At 39.4% G+C, this 22,086-nt stretch overlaps 1 protein-coding gene across 1 annotated transcript in view; it reads left to right on the plus strand.

Moving 5' to 3' along the window:
• Positions 1 to 22,086, plus strand: part of trpc7b (transient receptor potential cation channel, subfamily C, member 7b) — a 57,279-nt gene that overhangs the window by 23,141 nt on the left and 12,052 nt on the right. The window contains exons 5-7 of the mRNA XM_003444682.5: positions 3,730 to 3,946; positions 5,247 to 5,480; positions 8,068 to 8,332. Of these exons, the coding sequence (XP_003444730.1) occupies positions 3,730 to 3,946; positions 5,247 to 5,480; positions 8,068 to 8,332 (716 nt within the window). The remainder of the gene's footprint in view (positions 1 to 3,729; positions 3,947 to 5,246; positions 5,481 to 8,067; positions 8,333 to 22,086) is intronic.

The raw sequence follows: 22,086 nt of genomic DNA on the forward strand, positions 1-22,086 counted from the left end.
AATAACAAGTAATGAAGAGGAAAATTGCCTCGGAGACTTGATGAACCAAGTTTCACATGTTAGTCAAGGATTCATTTGTATCACTAACTTTGCAGATTTATAGTGAAACGGTGACAGTATGTGTAAGGAAAGCTTATGATTCTGAAACTATGGTAAACCTTGTCCTTATTTTCACAGAGTACTGCAGGCATGACGAGGCTCTTTATTGATGGTAATTATACCGATGATGACAATCAATTTGGCAATGATACGCTGACATTTCCAAATGCTACATGTTGCGCCGATATTAAGTAATTATTTTTTCATTAATTACTTTTCTGCAGTCCATCAACTATTTAATTGGCTGAAATATATTTTTGCATGCTATCTCTGACACGGCTGCCTGCGGTTTTAAAATTTTGGACACACTTTGAGATTTTTTGTTTCCTTCCTAGCTTTTCTTGGCCTCCTTTCGTCTCATGGGAGATTCAAATCAAAGCCAGTACAAGAAAAAATCCTTATCAGTATACAAAGGACAGGTTCACAGCACATTTATGGAATGGCTGAATATCAGTAAACAATGCTGCTGTGAGTTATTATGTATTGCAAATATGTTAGAAGTGATAGAGAGAAACCATTGTGCCCCCCCTTTTTTTTTCTTTTTTCTTTTTTTCTTTTTTTACAGCTAATGTAGGTCAGGGTAAAGCAAGCAACATAGCAGACTTCATTTATTTTACCTCCAAGCACTGAGCATATTCATTTAAATATTTACTTCAGTCCAATATAACATGAGGAAGTTATTTGATTAATATTGTTTGATAGAACCATGCAGGACTGTTCAATTTAAGGCCCACTAACCAGAATGCATTGTAGTCTGCATTGCTGGAAATATCTCTTTAGTTTGAATTAAAGAGAGAACTGCAAAGAGAAACAGAGTATAGATGTGAAAATGTACACATTAGTAAAGGTCCTCTATAGGATTATATATATATACATGTATATATATATGTATATTTGTATATTTTAGGAAAAAATAAGATCTTTTCATGTGGGTGTGGGTTCACTCCGGGCACTCCAGCTTCCTCCCACAGTCCAAAGACATGCAGTTAGTGAGGTTAGGTTAATTAGAGATTCTGAAGTGCCCATAGGTGTGAATGTGAGTGTGAATGGTTGTCTGTCTCTCTCTGTTAGCTCTGCGACAGGCTGATGACCTGTCCAGGGTGTAACCTTGCCTCTTTTCCTTTGGTAGCTGGGATAGGCTCTAGTCTATCTAGTGACCCTGAATTGATTAGATGGGTGTAAATTTATAAATTATTCAGAGTATTTCTTTACAAGAATTTCAAAAAGTTCCAGGAAATGTCTAGTAAAAAATCAAAAGCATTGCCATTTTTGCACCTCTAAGTCATTTTCAGTGTGGATGCCACGGTGCTGTGAAAAAGGGTGTTTTACAGAAGGTGTTTGCCCCCCCCCCCCCTTCCTGGTGTCTTTGTTTTTGTATATTACTGATATATAAATGTTTCAAATCCTCAAATAATGTTGATGTTGGATAAAGATAACCCAAATAAACACAAAATGTAGTTTGTAAATAATCATTTCATTTGTTAAGCAAAAAAATCTGTCCTTTTTAAATTATGAATTAACTGTGATTAACCATATTTTTTTGAAAGCTGAGTTCAATTTCACCAGTCCGTGCCTGATTACTGATTACTTAAGTGCTTTCTATCTAACATTCACACTCCAGTGAGTGCATCAGAGAGCAACTGTATTTTGCCTATGGATACTTTAACACACAGACTGGTGCAGCCAATCCTCTGATCATCTTCTGCTCTACCTCCTGAGCTACTGCGACCCCTGTCTGACAAAGTAAAACCGGAGCAAAGATCTCAAAAAGGAACACATCATGCCACGATCTAAAGAAACTCAAAAACTGATGAGAAGCAAAGTCATTGACATCTAGCAGTCTGGAAAGGGTTACAAAGCCACTTTTTAAGGCTTTGAGACTCCAGTGAATCACCATCTCCACAAATAGAGAGTTCGTCTGTGACTCATCCAGGAGGTCAAAAAAGAACCCAGAACAGGACTTAAAGAACTGTTGACAGTGAGTAAAGATTATGTGGCTGTGGCCAAAAATCTTGTTTGCATTTTCAGTGTGTTTTTAGTAGACGTTACAGTAAAGCTCCACATTGATGGCATCTCCCTGAGGGATCAATTCACGGTGCAGAACCATGTGAATGTTTGGGGGGGAAAAGCATCCTTCAGATCTCTTTCCTCATCTAAAGCACTGACCCTTCAGCTGAAAACTGCTCTCAGCTGCTTGTTTTTAGTAAGAGGTCCAGCTCTTAACACCAGCAGTGGACCTTCATGGGTAATACACATCAGTTTTAAAAAGAAGTTCTAGTTTGCTGTCTGTGCAGGTTTGAGATGAAACCACAAGTGATCTTTATTGCCATCTTGGGAGCTTCTGCTGCACTGGAAGCTGTCTGGGTACACCCAAAATGATTATCTTGAACAGGAAATTAGCCAAACTTAAATTGGATAATTTTTTTATGGGCAAAATTTTTGAACATTTTGATCACACTTAAGAAACATTATGTATTCTCCCAGGTAAAAAGACCTTATAATAAGAAAACGAAGATCCATCCTGGCTTTGGATGATTTTCACACCAGGCTTCTACTTATTTAATCTGCACATGCCTCCTGCTAGCAGCTGCCATTTTGTTGGAGGAGATGAGCTCTTGTCACCATCACACTAAAGAAACCCTTGGAGTTTGTAGTTGCCACACAGCAGAAGGTCTGATCTGAGATGACCATCTTATTTAACCTGAGGAGTGAAATGGATCGGCCTTATCAGCACAGATGCTGGGAGGGATGAAGGTGTCATGAGGAGGTTTAAAGGAGGTTTTGCAAGGTTAAGAATTACCAGACAACCTCTTCCCCCATGATTTAGCAGTGTGTGTGTGGCATGGGAAGAGCTACTGAATCTGATGTATTATTGTTCATGCAGAGAGTAGAGATATCCTGTGGGTAGTTAATATTGAACACAGCAGGTTCAGAGAGTAGCAAATGTTGGGATCTCAAATGCCCGTATGGGGTTAGAAGTGTGCGCGTGTCTAAATGTGTAAGTGCATTTGTGTGACTTGGCACACTTTTGTGCAATTACAAAAATGCCCCTCTGTGTGGTGGCTTGTTAAATGCTATTTGTGTTGTACCGTCTTGCATTACTTTCTCTTGATGCAGTGCATTTTCACAGGCTCTGCTAATGGTTTGGCATCTAGTTGCTCTGGCATTATGTGTGTGTGAGAGTGATCGGTGGTTAGGCAAATTCATGAATTACAACAGCTGCTGTTTGTCTGCTAAAATGGTGGTGTAGTGGTGCTTTGCAGCATTTTTTTCTCTCTCTGAGGACCAAAATCTCAGGAACTCTGCAGAAAGCATGATTCATCTCGGTAAATAAAAACAGATGTTGCGCTTGGCTGCAATTTTGTCTGTCCAAAAAGCACTCAAACATGTTTCTTTACTGTAAAAGAGAATTTGTTGGCTATTGTAATCACAGATAGATGGGGAAATTTTGCTTAATGTTTCAACACCCCACTGTTTTTGTTTTTTACAATTTGCTGTAATTTCTGATCAGTAAATGCAAGTTTAAATTGATGTTATTAATCTATATCTATATTACCATAATTGATTCTTAATATTTATAAACACATTGGAACATACATTGTGTTATGTCATGAATCTTTTCACTTCCAGCTTGGTCAGATCCTGCGAAGCCCCTTCATGAAGTTTGTGGCTCACGCTGTCTCCTTCACCATCTTCCTGGGTCTCCTGGTCGTCAATGCTTCCGACCGCTTTGAAGGAGTAAAGAACCTTCCCAACGAGACCATCACAGACCATCCTCGACAGGTGTTCAGGGTCAAAACCACCCAGTTTTCCTGGACAGAGATGTTGATCATGAAGTGGGTATTGGGTAAGTCACCCTTTCAATCAAATCATACACACACAGTGTGGCTCTGCACAGTTACAGCCAATTAAAATGCACATCAGTTGATTAGATTAGAATAGATTGTCCCTGTCAAAGCAGATTGTCCAATGTGATAAAAAATAACCTTGATGTGCCAAGTAAGCAAGGCAGAGCTAAGCGTGTTATTTTTTTAGTGCATGCAGTTTATTATGTTATTAACCATGAATATACTGTGTCCTAGGTTTGCACATTTTTCTATGCTAATCCAAAGTTTCTTTTCAAGTTTTTTTCTACATACACCTGCACCATAAATCAGTAAACAGTCTGGAAATAGTCAGAAAACTTTTTGCCCGCCTTTGATATGAGGTATAATTCAAGTTTAATACAGTACCCTACCAGCCAAGTGAATGAAAGCCAAGGTTACAGCAACACAACAAATCATGCTCTTTTATCCTCCGAAGATCAAAAAGAAATCTTCTGGTTGGAACAGCGCAAACAGTAGCCCCGCTGAGTCCTAACGATAACCTGGAGGGAAATTGGGAGGTTGACCTGGGAGGCTGTGCAGAGGAAATATTAGAGGAAGAAACAGAATGAAAGAAAAATGGAAGGAAAGTTGGGAGTAGTTGAGGGCGACAAAAGAAAGCAGAATAAGGTGTGTGCGTGGAATACAGGAAGGCAGGCGTGAGGCATTGAAGGAGATAGAAGAGGGTGACAGACAGGCAGACAAAGACAAACTTGGTGGATAAATAGCCCACAGCAGTATCTGTCAGAGCTCGGCTGCTTCCCATCTGCTTCCGCTCATGCACACACTTATAACAATATTATGTGTGTGGTCTGTGTATGTTGGTGCACATGTGCCTCTGTTTTTATTTGTTTATATGTAATGGCATCATTTTTTCCCATCTACAGTAAATCTTTAGCAGCCGCTGCACATGTGACTGTTTATCTACATGAATCTGTGAGCGTATGTGTGTGCATTGAGTGGTGGCTTAGTTAGATGTGGTAATTGTAATTCCGGTAGCATGCTTTGAAGGCCCAGTAATTGTTAGAGAGATGATACTGATCAGGGCGCCTTCTCTCTAGGCAATTTTAACTGTGTTTTGGCTCCAAATAGAGAATGGAGTGTGTATGTGTTTGCATCCACCTGATCTGTAAGTGCCACACGTCTGAGTGGTTCATTTTCAATTACAAGCTTTGTTGTCGACATCTGTTTGTACGTGCTTCATTTATGCATCCCTATATAAGTGCCGGCTAAGGCCTCCTTATTTTTGTGTTATTTTTGTCTATATGTGTCTTTTATGTTCAGGCATGATTTGGTCAGAGTGCAAGGAGATCTGGAGTGATGGACCCAGGGAGTATGTCATGCACCTTTGGAATGTTCTGGACTTTGGTATGTTATCCATCTTCGTGGCATCCTTCACGGCACGCTTCATGGCATTCCTGAAGGCATCCAAGGCCCAGCAATATGTGGACATGCATGTACCAGATGACAACCTCAGCAACGCCTCACTGCCTGATGAAGTGGCTTATTTCACTTACGGTAAGTAGTCAATAAGAAGAATCATATGAGTTAAATATAAGCTACATTTTTTTAAAGATTGCTTGATCAGACTAAGATGTCATGTTTGCAAAAAAAAAGGCCAATATTATGTAGAGGTGCTTGAATCAGTGTTTTGCTACATCAGTCACTGATAAGGAATAGCGAATTAGATGAGTGCAAAAACGCCATTAATTACAAAAACCCAGACTGCTCATGATATTTGAAACTGAAAATGTATTTCTTTAGATCTGCAACCATTTTCCAAAACATATTGGCTCATTTTGAATTTGATGGCATCATCAAAAGAAGATTTGACAGGGGGTAACAAAAAGGCTGAAAAGGGAAGTGGTTGTAAAAAGAAACAGCTTGAGGAGCATTTTGCATCTAATTAGGGTAACTGGCGACAGGTCAGCAACATGAGTGGGTATAAACAGAGCATCGTAGAAAGGCAGAGTTTCTCAGAAGATGAGCAGAGGTTCACCAATCTGCAAAAAACTGCATCTACAAATTGTAGAACAATTTCAGAATAATGCTCCTCTGTGGAAAATTGTGAAGATTTCGAATATCTAATCAAAGGAGTCAGAGAGTCTAGAAAAATGGGACACGGCTGAAAATCAATATTGGAATGCCTGTGATCTTCAGCCCCTCAGGCAGCACTGCATTCAAACAAGGTGTTGTTCTGCCATGGAAATCATGACATGCACTAGCTCAATAGCCAACTACAAGACAGGTTAAAGGTCTGTCATGCAAAGAAGAAACTATATGTGAACAAATGTGCCATCTTGTTGATGTTATGAGGTTGCTTTAGTTGTGGTACCGGCAACTTGTACATCTGGAAAGGCACCATCAGTCCTAAAAGCTATATACAGGTTTTAAATCAACATATGCTGCCATCCAGATGACATTTTTTTTCAGGGAAGGCCTTACATATTTATGAGAGAGAATAATAAACTGCATATTAAAGCTATTACAACTTCATAGTAGACGAATCCAGATGCTGAACTCTGTAGTACAGACCTCTCAGACCTTTCAGGAACTGAAAAAACTTGGCACATCGTGGAACAGAAAACTGGTCTTTTCAGTTACCAGATGTTTACTTGTTAAAAGAAGAGTGGATGCTACACAGTGGTAAATATCGCCCTGTCTCGGCTTTTTTGAGCCATGTTTGCTGGCATCAAATTCAAAATGAGCTAATATTTTTTCTAAAACACTGCATTTTCTCCCTCTAAACTTTGATACGTTTTGTTTGTTCTGTTGTGAATAAAATCTGGGTTTACGAGATGCGCAAATTATTGCACTCTGTTTTTAATTACATTTTATGCATCATCACTAGTCCTTCAGAACTGGGGTTTTAAATGTCATTGTATCATCTGTCACCTGGAGATCTTCACGGTAATATACTTAACAATCCCTGCAATGCTTGATTTGCTGCTACACACATGCTACTGCAGTCAGATGACCAGAATGAGTAAAAAAAACAGAATGACAAAAAAATCAACATTATCCTTAATCCCTGAATGATAAGCATGCATTCAGTTAAACACCAGGACAAAAACATGCCTCCACCATAGCAAACCCTGTCATAGGCTGCAGCCCACTGCACTGTGCACTTAGCGGCCCACTAATAGAACCTTCATCAGTGCTGTCATCTGGTGGTCTGACTCTGTCATGACATATCAATAAATCGATAAAGGTTTCTATTACTGCACTCTCACATGTAATCCTCATAAACCTTCCCCTAAATGTCCCAATATCTGTAAAGGCATGAAAATGTTATACTAAGAAACTATGACTTTAATAAAATAGTGAAATAAAAGCTCTTTTTCTTTTATTTGACTCATCTCTCTTGTATCTTATGTTGCCACCTAGCCACATCAGTCTCCTTTGATATCTCAGTTATTTCCTTATCTCCCTCTCTCTATGTGTCCTTACTTCTCCTTGGACACACTATCCCTTTATCCCTTCCCTTTGCCATCCACACAGCTCAGACTAATTTCTTTCCCTCCCCTTGCTCTACTCGCTCTTCTCTCCAAACTTTTAGTCTGACTTTCATTTTTCCATTCCTCACTTAATCCATCTTCTTACTGCACCGTCTCCTTCATCAAAATCCGTGCTTCTTAAAGCTGAGATTATTCTTCATAGAAACATCTCTTACAAACATTTGGATCGCACTACAACCAGAGGTTTACTCAGTGCGCTGTAGCCAGAAAGACTTTGAATAGCAAGCAATGTGACGATGAGTGACACACTGCATGTGCACAGTAGAGTTTAAGGTAACACCACTTTAACCCCTTCTTATGTAACGTTTAATATGTGGTTTATAAAATGCTAGTACATATTTAGCATCAGCAACAGTTTGGAACTGTTATTAGCAGATATTTAAATCTTGAATCCCTCCAAGCTGGCTTCTGAATTAAAATGTGAATATAATTTCAGCACTAATTACAGAGTTTGTTTAACATATCAGATTTTATTTAGTGTAGTTAATTAGGTGAAAAAAATGGCCAAAGATCCCTTTTAATGTCTGATTTGCTAATAAAATTATGATATTACAAAGCAACCATTCTGTGGCTTATTCTCCCTCCAGCCAGAAACAAGTGGCGGCCATCAGATCCTCAGATCATCTCAGAAGGCCTGTACGCCATCGCCGTCGTTCTGAGTTTCTCTCGCATCGCCTACATACTGCCAGCCAATGAGAGCTTCGGACCCCTGCAGATTTCACTGGGGCGCACAGTCAAGGACATCTTCAAGTTTATGGTCATTTTCATCATGGTGTTTGTGGCCTTCATGATCGGCATGTTCAACCTGTACTCATATTACCTCGGAGCAAAGTACAACCCTGCCTTCACCACGTGAGTTATACCTGGCTGTCAGAGTGGAGTAGTATGTGCTGGGAGAATGTTTGTGACTATGTGTGGTCTGACCATCTCTCTCCATTTCTGAAATTTTGTCACTTTCACTTCTCCAAAACTTTTCAGAAATATGGTGCAGCATTTTAAAACACAACCCCGCACTGATCATTTTACATAAGACTGCAAAAGAGAAAAAACAAATCTGTCAAAGTATTTGATTTCGACACCATGTTTTTATTACAGCAAGATGAAACCCCAAGGACAGTATAAGACATGTCCTTTTGACTGAGGTTGTTCATTAAATCTGTGGCGTCTTATCAGAAGCAGAGATCGAACTTTAATCTACCCTCAGGCAATCAGGCTATTTGGTTAAATATAATAAGGAGAAAGTGAATTGGATACGCTGTTACTAAAATCTCAAGGCACTGGTGAACTGTGATTTGATTTCATAGCTTTAACAAAATTGTGGATATGACACTAGTCATTTCCCTATCACCATTTTGTGTTTACTGAGCGAACCACTCTGCTACCGTGACCAAAAGAAAAATGAAATGAAACTGACATGACAGTAAGAGATATCAATGCCAGATTCAATCTGAGCTCTGGGAATTGCATCAATATTGATATCATTTCAAGGCCAGTACTCTCCGGAAGAAAAATGATACGGCAACTGGTTAATTATGAGGCCAAGCATTTCGACCCACTACTTTGAAAGATTTGAGCATATCAAAGCAACAAAAGCAGCAAGGAGACCCTGCTCCATATTTGTACCAGGCAATACGCAGTGGGCTCTATTAACCAGAAAGTAGACAGTGTCCTGTCTGTATCCCCATAATGTTGCATCCTTGTTCTTTACACTATATTCTTTATGCAAAGTGAAATATTTCAAGCTTTTTTTGTTTTAATTTAGATATGATTATGGCTTATAGCTTCCTGCAAATCATAAATCCAGTATCTCAGATTATTAGAGTATTTACTATGATTAATTGGAGGCGATCAGCTTGTGGCCCTGATACTGATGTCCAGGCTGCTTTGATACTGGTTTTCAGCTTCTCTGTATTTGTAATTCAGCTGTTTCTCATCTTCCTCTTAATAGTGCCCGACAGATTATTTATGTGATGTGGGTCAGGTGAGATAGCAAGCAAGCATGGTAATAACATGGTCAGGAAACCATGTTGTGATAGGTTTGGCACACTGGGCAGGTGCTAAGTCCTGCTGAAAAGGTTAACGTGCATCTCCATACAGCTTGAAGGATGAAATGTTCTAAAATCTCCTGGTAGCTGCATTGACTTTGGACTTAAAACACAGCGGACCAACCACCACTAGCACCAGCAGATGACATGGCATTGCAAATCATCACAGACTGTGGAAAATTCACTCTAAACTTAAAACACATTGGATTCTGTGCCTCTCTGATCACCAGACTTTAGGACCTTGATTTCTGAATGAAATGCAAAACTGACTTTCATCTGAATAGAGGACTTCACCAGCAATTCAGTTCTTTTCATCCTTAGCCGACAGACATTTCTGGCTCAGGCTCTCATTCAGGACTGGCTTGATATGAATGCAACAGTTGTTGCCCCTCTCCTGAAGATGTCTGTGTATGGTGGCTCTTGTTGCACTGACACCAGCCTCAATCCACCCGCATGAAGCTCTCCAGATTATAGGCTTTTTTTTTCAACATTAATATTCTTCGATTGGGCACTCTCTGAACAGCCAGCCTTTTTTCGGCAATTACCCTCATGTGGAGAGGTCGATAATGATCATCATCATCTGGACAGGTATCAAATCAGCAGTCATCCCAATGATTGTGATATGTGGCATCTACTGAACAAGACCAAGAGAAGTATATTACTTACACCATCTGAATGATTTATAAATCATCTAAAAATTTTAAAATCCTTGAATATTTCACTTTACATGTAATTCACATGTAATTATTTAGAAATGAACCTTTTTTTAAGTATGTACTGTATGTACATATCCTCTTGCACCCTCTTGCCAGCAGTCCTCATTCTGCACAGGCAAACTAACCAGGATGAACTCTGATGTTCCATAATTAAAAATCATGCAGTTGAAATTGTGCTTTTTGAATGCACTTCACTTCCTTAAGTGCTGCATTCATGGTATTATCAGGGTCATTCATTTTAAATATGGAAGTGCACCGTTTAGCAGAACAACTTGTACTAACTGCTTAGTGCCATAAACCACCCATACAATTTTTTAAATATGTTTTCACTTCACTTTTTAAGTATCAGCCACCCCTGTTAATTCACTTTCATACAAATCATTTGTTTTGCAATATAAATCTGCTTATAAAGCAACTGGATGCTTCAACAAATCAGTCTCAATCTCAGTTATTCTGCCTTTTTTTCTTCATTTTAGCTTCTCCGTGTCTCTGCTCACCCATCCTTTCCTATCAGCTGCGATCAAAGTGGCAGCGGATGTTTCACTGTCATTGTCGGATATTTGGAGGAAAGTTATCTGTCTTAGGTTGCTGACAGAATCATTCTGTTTATCATCACTCATCTGAGAAAGAAAACACTCTCTGAGGTCTCGCTCTGTCACCTATCATTACTCATTTTCTGAGAGAAAGACATCTACAGATTTAAATAGCTCACATTACAATATATCTGCTCAATCCAGTAAAGCAAATCATGTGTTACAAGTTGGTTTGTAATTACTCTGGTATATACTGTTCTCTTATTTACTGAAAATACAGGAAAATTCTTTCATTGCTTTTTTTTTGTCTTGCTTTATTCACCCTCCTAGTTGAAAGAGAGCCTGGGATATTTGTTGAGTTTTGCTAACGAGCCCAAATCTAATTTGTAGATTTAGTGCAGCATGATTTTTGCCAGCTTGTGCTGTGATCTTATTTGCTGTTGCTGGTACAGCAGTTCATCACCGCAACACAACCACAGATGAAAAATTAGACTGCATATTGTTAGAATAACCTTAGCAGAGTATTATTACCGTTTTCGTTTTGGCCAGCTGTGCAGTGATTATAATTCAGTGTCCCTGGCAGAATCAACCATGTCAGACTGTTTGATATTCATCTGCCTGCCTGCTGTCTAATCTGCTTGTACACCTGTCAGTCCACCACCGTGCTTTTAGGTCTACATGTCCATTTGGTACAAAAGTATCAGTCTACAAAATCCAGAATGAACACTGCCAAGTGCCAAAAGCAGGTAAAATATCTCTTCAGGGAGTAAATCTCAATAGGCTACCCTCCTCCCTGCCAGATAAATGTTTTTACCCAGATTGTAATGTAATAAAAGCTACGCTAAGAGCACAGTTCTGCCTTATTTTGATGTCATTTGCTGACACTGTTTTCGTCCTCATTTTTCATTTTTTCCCTGCTCTTCGTCAGATTGGCTCTGAACCTGGCAAGATTGCATACAAAACCTGGCTTTAGCCACCATAAAACCCCTCCACCGTTTTGTAAAGTCCCTTTTGAAGCTCTAAACTAAACATTTGGGTCACCGCCATTGTGTTTTTTAAACTGGACAAGATGAGCTACAGGTGATCTGACTGAGAAGTGTCATCTTATCTTAATGACGCTCATAAAACAAGTGAAATTTAAGTTGGGTTTTTTTACTTTGTTTTTTAGACATCTTTTAATGGACAGAGAACGGCTGCTAACCACTGGAAAGAAAACTATTAAATTCACACAGTGTAGATTAGTATTCACAGCTTAAAGCAACATACCATACCATTTCATCTTTATTTATAGAGAACTTTAAAACAACCACAGGTGACACAAAGTGCTGTACACTGGAACTAAATAAAAATGCATAAGCTATAGATAAAACCAAATAAAAACAGTCAAATATCTAAAAGAAAAACTAAAACTAGCTGGGGTCGAAACATAAAAACAGATGATATCAAATACCAGAAGCAGTGATAGGAATTACCTGTTATTTGTTTACACCCTGTCCTCATATGTCCCTATCAGCCGTGATGTATGTGTACCCTGGGAGTAATTACCAACTTTATGGCCCACTGAGCATTTGCCTTAAATGCCTTACCTTAGATAGAATCCCTGATCATCAAAGGTGTGTGATCAGACTTCTAGTGTGCGGGCTCTGCCTCTCCATGCTGACTCACTTTACACTTCTATGCTGTGCATAAACAGTAAGCCTTCTGCTGAGCCTCAGCATAGGGTCTCATAAGGCTGTGAGTTCTGCTTGGCTGCATGCATGGAGCCAGAGATTCAGGCAACGTGATGAGCAGGCAGACAGAGCAACGAGTTAGCTGACAGAAAGGCGATTTCACCTGTAGAACCAGAGTCTAATGGAGTTGAAATGGCGAAAGATGGCCACAACCCGACAGGCCGACATAATGAAGACTTCTCAAAAACCCAGGAACAAGTACAAAAAAAGACCCTAGGACCTGTAGATGAAAGTGCCTTATCATCACCATTACACAGTCATTTCCTTTGCGAGTGTGTGATCCAGCTCTGTCCATTGTCCTCTTATCATTTCACTCCTCTGCTTTAGAGATCAACATCAAGGCTGATTTAAAAAAAAAAAAATCTCTCAACTTCTACTCATTTTATCAACCTCTGGCTGCATTTGGGTGGGTGGAAGGGAGCAGGGGGGAGGTTGTCCATGAATTCTGGACTCTTGATTGCATACTCCGACTGGGGGAGCTGTATAAAGATGCTTTTCACATGACAAAAATCTTAAATTCTGTTGTTGTCAGTTCAGCCACCAGAGGTCAGTCTCACATTCTCACCTAGTCCAAAGAGCACTTGTCAGAGCAATGCCAGGACTGAACTGTGCAGAGAGACACTATTTGTTTTTGTTATTATTATTATTATTTATATATATATATGCCATCTATCTGTGCATTATGTATTTTCTATGCCTTTCTCTCCCTTCAAAAGACACTACCCCATCCATCTCTTTTGTTCCTTACCATCCAGCAGAGAACTTGCTGTTTGCAGCAGCTTGTGGGTAGTTTAACTAAATTCATAACCTTTTTTTGGACTTTTTTCTGTTTTTACCAACCAAAACTACAAACAATTTGGGATCATAAAATGAAAGATTTGTTTTTCCATTTCTTCTTTACCATTCTCCTTGTTCTCTCCCCTTCCTGTCATGTTTCTGACAGCTGTGAAGGCATGCCCAGGCAATGTATTTGTCAGGAAGCCACCATTGCACACTTGTGCAAAAGGGCAGGTGTTGCTTAGTGCTCACACACTAAGCATCGTCATGGATTAACAGTAGCTTGATTCTAGTATGACCACCTAAAAGTAACTCAAAACTTTGCAGGGAATAGCATATGATCAGCATACGACCAATAGGTGTGGGAAACATTTTAAGAACACAAACAAAACGAGTGTCTTGTGTCCTATACTCCCCACATGTTATCTAATATCTATAATGATCATGTCAGTGGTATGGACCCAAATGCAGGAGGTGAAATCGCTTAAACAAAAGCAACCTTCAATCGCTTATAAGCCCTAAATAAACAAAGATCCAAAAAATGCAAGGGTGTAAAAAGGGCGTTAAAAGGAACACCTCTTAGCAGCACACAAGGGAGTGCACGCAGACACTTTGACAAAGACTAAAGGGGAAGATGGGGCTATTTATACAACAAGGGCTGATTTGAAACAAGAAACATGAGTGGGGCGAGGCACGGGTGAAAACAAAGGAGGGACTAAAACTAATGCAAGGCATGAAAGAAAACCGACCTTCAAAGTAAAACAGGAAATAACTAAAAACCCCACTCTAAGCATGGTAATAGAGACAGGAAAAAGAGCCACTAACAGAGAGAGAAGACAATGGGAGCCACCAAATTTACTACTAATAAAGATCAAGACGAGAACCAAAACATGAACCAAAACAGCCATCATTAGAATAACCATACAGTAAAATCAGGAATCAAAGACTCAGTTTTATCACAAGAAATAAGCACACAATCTGACAGAATAAAGGTATCAAAATAGGAATCACAAATAAGACTATATTAATCAAAAATCCAAAACCCAAATGAACAGAACCCAAGACTCGTGACATTTTTAGAAATACAGTCACCGGCCACTTCTTATGTACAGCTTGTTTTTAGGGGTTGAGCCCTGTTTTGCTTCAGAACTGCCTTATTTCTTCATGGCACAGATTCAACAAGGTGCTGGAAACATTCCTCACAGATTTTGTAACATATTGACATGATAGCATTACATAGTTGCTGCAGATTTGGCGACTGTACTTTGAGAACGTGAATCTCTCATTAGACTGAAGTCAGGTGACACTGTCTAAAAGAGCCATTTCAGTATATTGAGCTCATTCAAGGATTCTAGGAGCTTTATTGTCATTCGCATCACATGTTTACATGAGGTAGAACGAAATTATGTACACATGGTCCCGGAGCGAAAAGAAACAGAATAACGAAAAAACAGAATTTTTAAAAAGTAATTTTTTTTTTTTAATGGATGGACATGATTAGCAACAATGCTCAGGTGGGATGTGGTATTTAAATTCTTAAACTGTACTAAGGGCCCAGAGTATGCCAAAAAAAGCCCCCGCATCGTTACCACTGCCAGCCTGAATTGTTCATAAAGCCAGATTCCATGCGTCCAGGATCCTTGCAACCAGGCAACATTTTTCCAATCTTCTGTTGTTGAATTTTATTGAGTCAGTGCAAATTGTAGCCTCAGTTTCCTGTTTTAGCTGGCAGAAGTGGCATCCAATGTGTTCTGCTTATGTACCCCATCTGCTTCAAGATTCAACATGCTGTGCACTCAATGCTCTTGTGCATATCTTGGTTGTAATAAGTAGTTATTTGAGTTATCATCTTATCAGCTCGAAGCAGTCTTTCCATCCTCCTCTGACCTCTAGCATCAACAAGGATGCCAAGAGAACTGTCACCCACTGGATATTTCTTTTTCAGACCATTCTGTAAACGATAGAAATGGTTGTGCAGGAAAAGTCCCAGTAGATCAGCAGTTTCTGAAATAGTCAGATTAAAAGTCACCTTTCTTCCCCTTTTAGATGCTTGGTTTGAACTTCAGCAGATTGTCCTGATCTTGTCTACATGCCTAAATGGATTGAGTTGCTGCCATGTGGCTGATAGACATTTGCATTAATGAGCAGCTTAGCAGGTGTACCTAAACACAGTGGCTGGTAAATGAATTTCTGAGGGCATCTGAGCATTTAGGACACACTTAATTTATGTTCATATTATTAAGAGATCTTTGGCAAAAATCTTCTCTTCTGTAACTCTACACTACTAAATGGCGAGTTGACAATCGCAGCATCTTCTCCACCACGTGATGAGTGTCAAGGATCTCAATTGCCCTCAAAGTAACAGCATTAGCTTTCTAAAAGGTAGCTGTTATACTCAATGGGCCTCTCCACTTGTGTTGTGAAGCTGTGCTTAGTTTACTGGTGCTTCTTAAAAATTAGCAATGGTTCTCTTTCAGCTCTCTCAGCTGGCAGATACTTATCACCTCGACATAATTTACATTTCACTGTAAAGTTTCCACTCAGAAACTCTAAAATGAAGCTAATACTTCAACTACATAAATGCTTTTATCTGTCCCATATCACTGGCTGAAGTACACATGTGCGCTGACACAAGAGCAAAATTGGATATCTTCTGCCTATATGGCACTGTCTGCTACAAAAGAGACAATGGGGGCAAATATTAACAGTAACAGATTTCTTATTTGAAAAAGTATAAAACTGCTCATTTAAATTGTAAAATTGTGTTAGTCATTACAACGAAAATGTAATTTAAGTACTCTGCTAGTCTCTGCGGCAAAAGGTGTACCACTCAAGCTGGGGCGCAGTGGGAGGGATGTGAAAGGAAGAAGCAGCATATGAGAGAGGAGTGAAGCTGAGGATATCGTTTTTCCTCACACATATATACTCAGTGACACTAGAGCAAAAACTGACTCGCATATACACATAAACACACAGCTTGATAAGGCTTAATGGGGACTGAGCTGTAATAGCCACACCCCGACTCGATCTCCTGAGGTGTGAAGACACTTCTGACTCACACGTTTAAAAAAAACAAAAAGCTCTTTGTTAAGTGCCCACACAGTTATTTTTTCACAAGTGCAAATACACTGTAACACACACACACACACACACACATCCTTGCTGTGTTTGTGTTTACATACTAGGTGCTTATACAGACATGCAAACATTTATGTACAAATCAGTTTACACACACACACACACTTTTGATTTGGGCAGTGGTGATGGAGCCCTGGACCTGTCTCTATTTTCCAGTCAGTCATGCATGACAACACCGCACAGAGATGGAGGAAAACAGAGGCGAGAAGGGCAGGGAAGGTAAAAGCTGAATAAAATGAGATGGATGGAGATGGGATTAAATCTTACGGGAAGACTAAAACAGAAAGACATAGCGGTATGTCAAGGACCTTGAAAATCAAAATCAAAATGTCGATTACAGTATACCGATGGTGAAGTAAAACAGTGGAATAAATGTAGCAGAATCACAGGGACGGCTAACAGCAGTGCAACAAAGTAAGTGAATGTAGAAGAGGAGGACAGAGGAAGATGGCGGGGATCAGGGATGAGAAGAGAACCATAGGGAACGATGCAGAGGAGGGTGTTTTTGGCTTGGCTCTTTGTTCAGGCAAAACGCGGGAGACCAGCCAGAATACATAGACAAAGGAGGAAGAAGAAGAAGGGAGAGAGAGAACAGGAGAGAATGAGAGAAGGTCATGCAGACTGAGCAACCACACAGGCTTAGCAGAGACTCAGCATTATCGTTTGACAAGGTGGGAAGAAATCAGAATACAAGTACTGTGAAATAAATCCTGTTACCTGATATTTTTTTTCAGCATTTGATCATTATTGCCAATTCACTTAAATTTTATATACCGTAATGACCTTTAAAAACATGTCACCATATTGAAGTTGCTTTTATAAGAGTGTGTATTTCATTTGTAATGCCATACATAAATACAAGATGAGAGGCATCTGAGACTAAACGTGTATATAAAGTGATAATGCATAAGGTATAATGCAGCGTGAACAGAGAAGAACCGGCAGTGATGAGAATCAGGCCAAAGAGGAGAGTAAAAAATAGCACTTAGATTTACATGCCCGAAGATGCAGGCAGGAGTTTGAAAACAAAGTGCAGACTGGGGGGGTTTTTGGAGAGGAAGAGGAAAAAACAAAGGAACCATGAAAGAAGGTCTGAGGTGATGTACGGGAGTGGAGGGGTAGAGAGGAGAGAGGGATCTTTGTGGAAGAAAGGGGATGTGTGTATAGAAGATAAGAGGTTGTGTGAGAGAAGTCAGAGTCAAAGTGAGAGCAAAAGGGAGAATTTATTAGCTCTGAAGGCAAGGCAGATGTGTCATGTTCAGCCTTTACCAGTCAAGCACATCTGAATGTCAAAATAAGAAGGGGAGACACAATTATAATTAAGGCGAGCCCGACAGAAAAAAGAGAGGCACAAAAGTAACAGAGAAAGAATTCATTCATGTGCTGTGACCAGTAAGGGATTTGAAATGTCAGTGGCAATGCTTTAGACTTTCTGGCAGTATTCAGTGTTTTTCAGTAACTTCTTCCATTATCATGACAAATTATGTCAAGCATTCAATTTCCCTCTGGTGAGATTTAGTCCATCTGAAATTTTGATGTCTGACAATAATTGTTTGCAATGAAATTCATTTAATTTTAGCTACGCTAAGAAGCTCTGCTCAGGCGGATCACACTGCATATGATGATGGAAACACTACATTTCATTAGGCTAACTCTCCAGTATAATTTCCAGACATTTGCTATTGATTTTTAAAGACGAAGCCCTTTTGAATGGTGATGTTTCAGGCTGATTTTTTTTAAAGTGTCCAACTGAAGTTTTTAAACAAATGTGCTGTAAATAGGATCTTAAGTTCACATATGATGGTCGCGTTTAATACATTGTGCTAAACAGCTTGAAAAAAAAGAAACTTTTCAATAAGTTTTTGTTAAGGGTTTGATGTTAACCTTTGCAGTTCTGGTAAACATCTGTAAATCCCGTAAAGAGCAGGGCAGATACACAAATGTTATCTAGTCTGTAATTCGCCTGCAGTGCATGTCTGCATGTGGGCGATGAGTTAGTTGTGGTTTTGTTTTACATTGCCTGTAAACAAAGGATGTAATGATAGCAGAAATGTAATGGCCTATATCAATACCAGCAAATACTTGATTTTTTGTTATGAATTTTAAACCCCTAATTTAAAACAACACAACCAAAAGGATTATCCCACATACTTGTACTTGTAGGGTCTATACCTTACTATATAAAGTGCTTTTAGGTGACTGATGTTGTGATTTGGTGCATTATAAAAAATATTCAATTGAATTTGAACAGAAAATTGGACGTAAACTCCTTGATTTTAAAATAATTTTAATTCAGGTTGTTTAGTTAAAATATTATCATTATATTTTATTTAGAAAACACAGACTAAAATGCTGGAATGGTTGCTGAGTAGTGTCCTAATGTTACAATAGGATTTAACATTGGTACTATTATTAGTACAATACAGATTTTTTGATCAGTGAGTTGTGTAGGTGCTATCGCGGCAGTTGTATTGGTCTCCATCTTCATTCTGTAGCTTTTGTTGTGCTGGGGGGTTCTCTTCTTCCTCAACAAGAAACATATTTTAATATATACAAATGTCCACACTGACTATGCTACTTAAACAAAAACAAAGAAAGTACTGACCAACAAAAATGGCAGGGTGTTTTTTCTTATGAAGGTAATTAATTTGCTAGAGTTGTGATCATAATAAATATAATTCTTTCTCTTAGACCTTTGTCTAATACACACTTCTCTAACATGTGGAGAAACTCAAAGCTTGCCTTGTTTGCTAAGCTATGACGAGATAATTGCAGCTCCAGGGAAAGAATTAACAAACGACCAGTTCACATTTTTACTGGTAAATGAAAAGTGCAAAGAAAGAACGTAACTGATATCACACATTTTCATAACCAAACAATGCCAATGCTTATGAAATAGTATAAACCGCACACTGACACAGAGGCAGAAAAACAGACAGACAGTGAGGGAACAGGCAAATTAAAAAAGTTGATGTTGTGCTTGATTCACTAGCAAAAGCCTCTTAATTGCTCATCTTGTGGTTTTGTATTCCCCGCTTAATAAGATTTCTCTCACAGCTTGCCTGAAGATACACACCAGCACATCCCTGTTTTGCGTTGCTCACTTTCTGCCTCATTTTGTATCTCACTGTCTGTCACACCAGTGTGAACACACTCATAAACAGACACACAAATTAGTTTTCGTTCACTTCCCCATGCATTTGTTTCCCACTGCTTTTTTGTTTGTGTATCAGAAACAACAATAAACATACGCACACACATGCGGGAATCTCTTGGGAGTGGCATTCATTCAGTCATTAAAACCCAAGGTGGAAAGTGCCCCACCCTTTTGTCACCATGGTGACAGCTCTTTTGGTATAATAGGTAGAAAGTTAAACAGAATTTTCTATTTAAAGATGTTTAATCTGTATTTGTCCGAGTATTTATATGTTTGCAGAACAAGAGAGGAGAAGAGAGGAGAACTAAGGAGAGGAAAGGAGAGGAGAACTGAGGAGAGGAGAGGAGTGGTGATTGGGAAGGAGAATTTAATATCTTACTAATGACTGAAGGGCAGACAGACGGAGAGAGAGAGTCAGACAGATTCAGAGACACAGAAAGGGGAACAGTTGGCTACATTTACATTTATTCATTTGGACAGTGAAAGTATTGCTGCAGATTAAACAACGAGGAGAAATACATGAGGAGAAAAATATTGAAAAAAGAAACATATACATCAAAAGAATAGATTGAGTGACAGAAATAGCTAAAAGCTGTAGGGATGAAAGATGGAAATAGCGAGTGGGAGGGAGAGAGGGCGATGTGGAGAAAGATATAAAAGCAATGGCAATGGCAATATAATGAGAAAATAGGGGAGAGTGATAGAGCAGCCAAACAAGAGACAAAGATGATAGCAGGAGAGGAGGAGCAAAGACAACGAGAGTTCCAAGCATAAAGCAAGAGAGACAGAGAGAGAGACTGAGAGCATGTCTCTGGGGCGGAGAGGTTGATTTGGGCCTGCTGGTGATTGGGTTTGGGGCTGCTCCTGCAGAGCCGAGGTGACTCACCAGTCTCCCACACACATACCCAGGCACACGCCAGGCTGTATGCAGCATGAGTGTGGTAAGGAGGGAGAGAGAAAGAGAGAGATTCAGTTCTTTTCTGTCAGTGTCTTACAGGGTTAACCGTGTGTGTGTGTGTGTGAGTGTGTGTGTGTGTGTACTTGCACTGCTGATGTTGTGGGGACATAAATCTGATTACACGGACACACTGCGGCGAATGAGCGTCTTTCTGGGGACAAAAACTCCCGATAACAAAGTTTTAGATTGAAGACTTAATTTAAGGTTAGAGCACCTCTCCAGGATATGAATGAGGTTAAATGTTAATGTAATGTCTTTTAAAGTGATGGATACAAGTCAGAGAAGAGTGTTGGCGTGATGGAAACACTGTTGTGTGTGAGTGTCTGTACATGTGTGGTGTAGTCGTCATGCTGCATGCAGCCTACAGGGAGCTGCCACTCTTAATAACAGATAATAACACACAATTCATAGCCGTTTCCAGATGCCGACTGTCCCTGCTGATTCACTGCCTATTGTACAACCCTGTTGTAAAACACACACGCACACACACACACATACAGGCACACTGGTTTGAAATGAAATAATCTGATTCTTAGGTTGCTAAAAAATGTTCCATTATCCAGAGCACCAAGCATCTCATCCATCTCCGTAACAGGGTATTAAATAATACACACATGACCGGAACCTTAGCTGACATTAGCGAAACACAAATTCAAATTTATCAGTCCCGTTGATCTCCAAGGATACATTAAAATTTTCCATAATTGCACTTTCTCCCTGAGAGGCATCTCACACAGATTTGAGTGAATTAAATAAGCTGAAAACAAAGCAAGCAAAACAAATGAGGATGCACAGCGACACTGGCTGCCCATGCATCAATATAATCCAGTATAAAAGAAGAAATGCCGCTCGCTTAAATACTCTACATGCGACTCCACATTCAATTCACATAAGGGTTGATAGAAGTGAGGGGCATGTATGTAGCCTTATATTTTTACATAGTTGACATGACAAGAAGGGGTTCACTTTCACTGACGCTGCCCACTTGTAAATATCACCCACATTTTTGGATGTTATATTAAACTCACAATCTGCCTAGGCGAACAGATGAACATGGAATATAAATAGTCTGCTGTGTAATGAGTGCTAGATTTTAATTGTGTGTGTTCCTGTGAATGTCTGGTATAATGGGGCCTCAATGTTAGCTGGAACAATGCCCTTCATCATTATCTGTACTTGAATTTTAGGGACATGAAAATCTAAATCGAGTGAACATTTCACAGAGCCAGAAAGGAGACCTGGAAGAATAATTGGAAGAATAATTTGATTTCAAAGATAATTGGGATACAATATGATTGAGAGAAGATAATTGTCCTCCTTTTTGTTTTGTTTCAAATTTCAAAGACAGGAAAGTTTTTGTGTGTGTGTGTGTGTTTTTTTTAATCTTGAAAGAGAGGCTTAAGGTAAGTGACAAGACATTATTGAAACAGAGAAGGATCAAAATAACAGGTTTTCAAGGGAAGTCTACCAAAATCACCTTCCTCTCTTCTCCTGATTGCACGATTGGCTTCTGGATGTGTGTGACGTGAATAGTGAGTGAGGAGATGATACT

The sequence above is a fragment of the Oreochromis niloticus genome, linkage group LG2 (genome assembly GCF_001858045.2).
Source record: "Oreochromis niloticus isolate F11D_XX linkage group LG2, O_niloticus_UMD_NMBU, whole genome shotgun sequence".
Lineage (NCBI taxonomy): Eukaryota > Metazoa > Chordata > Actinopteri > Cichliformes > Cichlidae > Oreochromis > Oreochromis niloticus.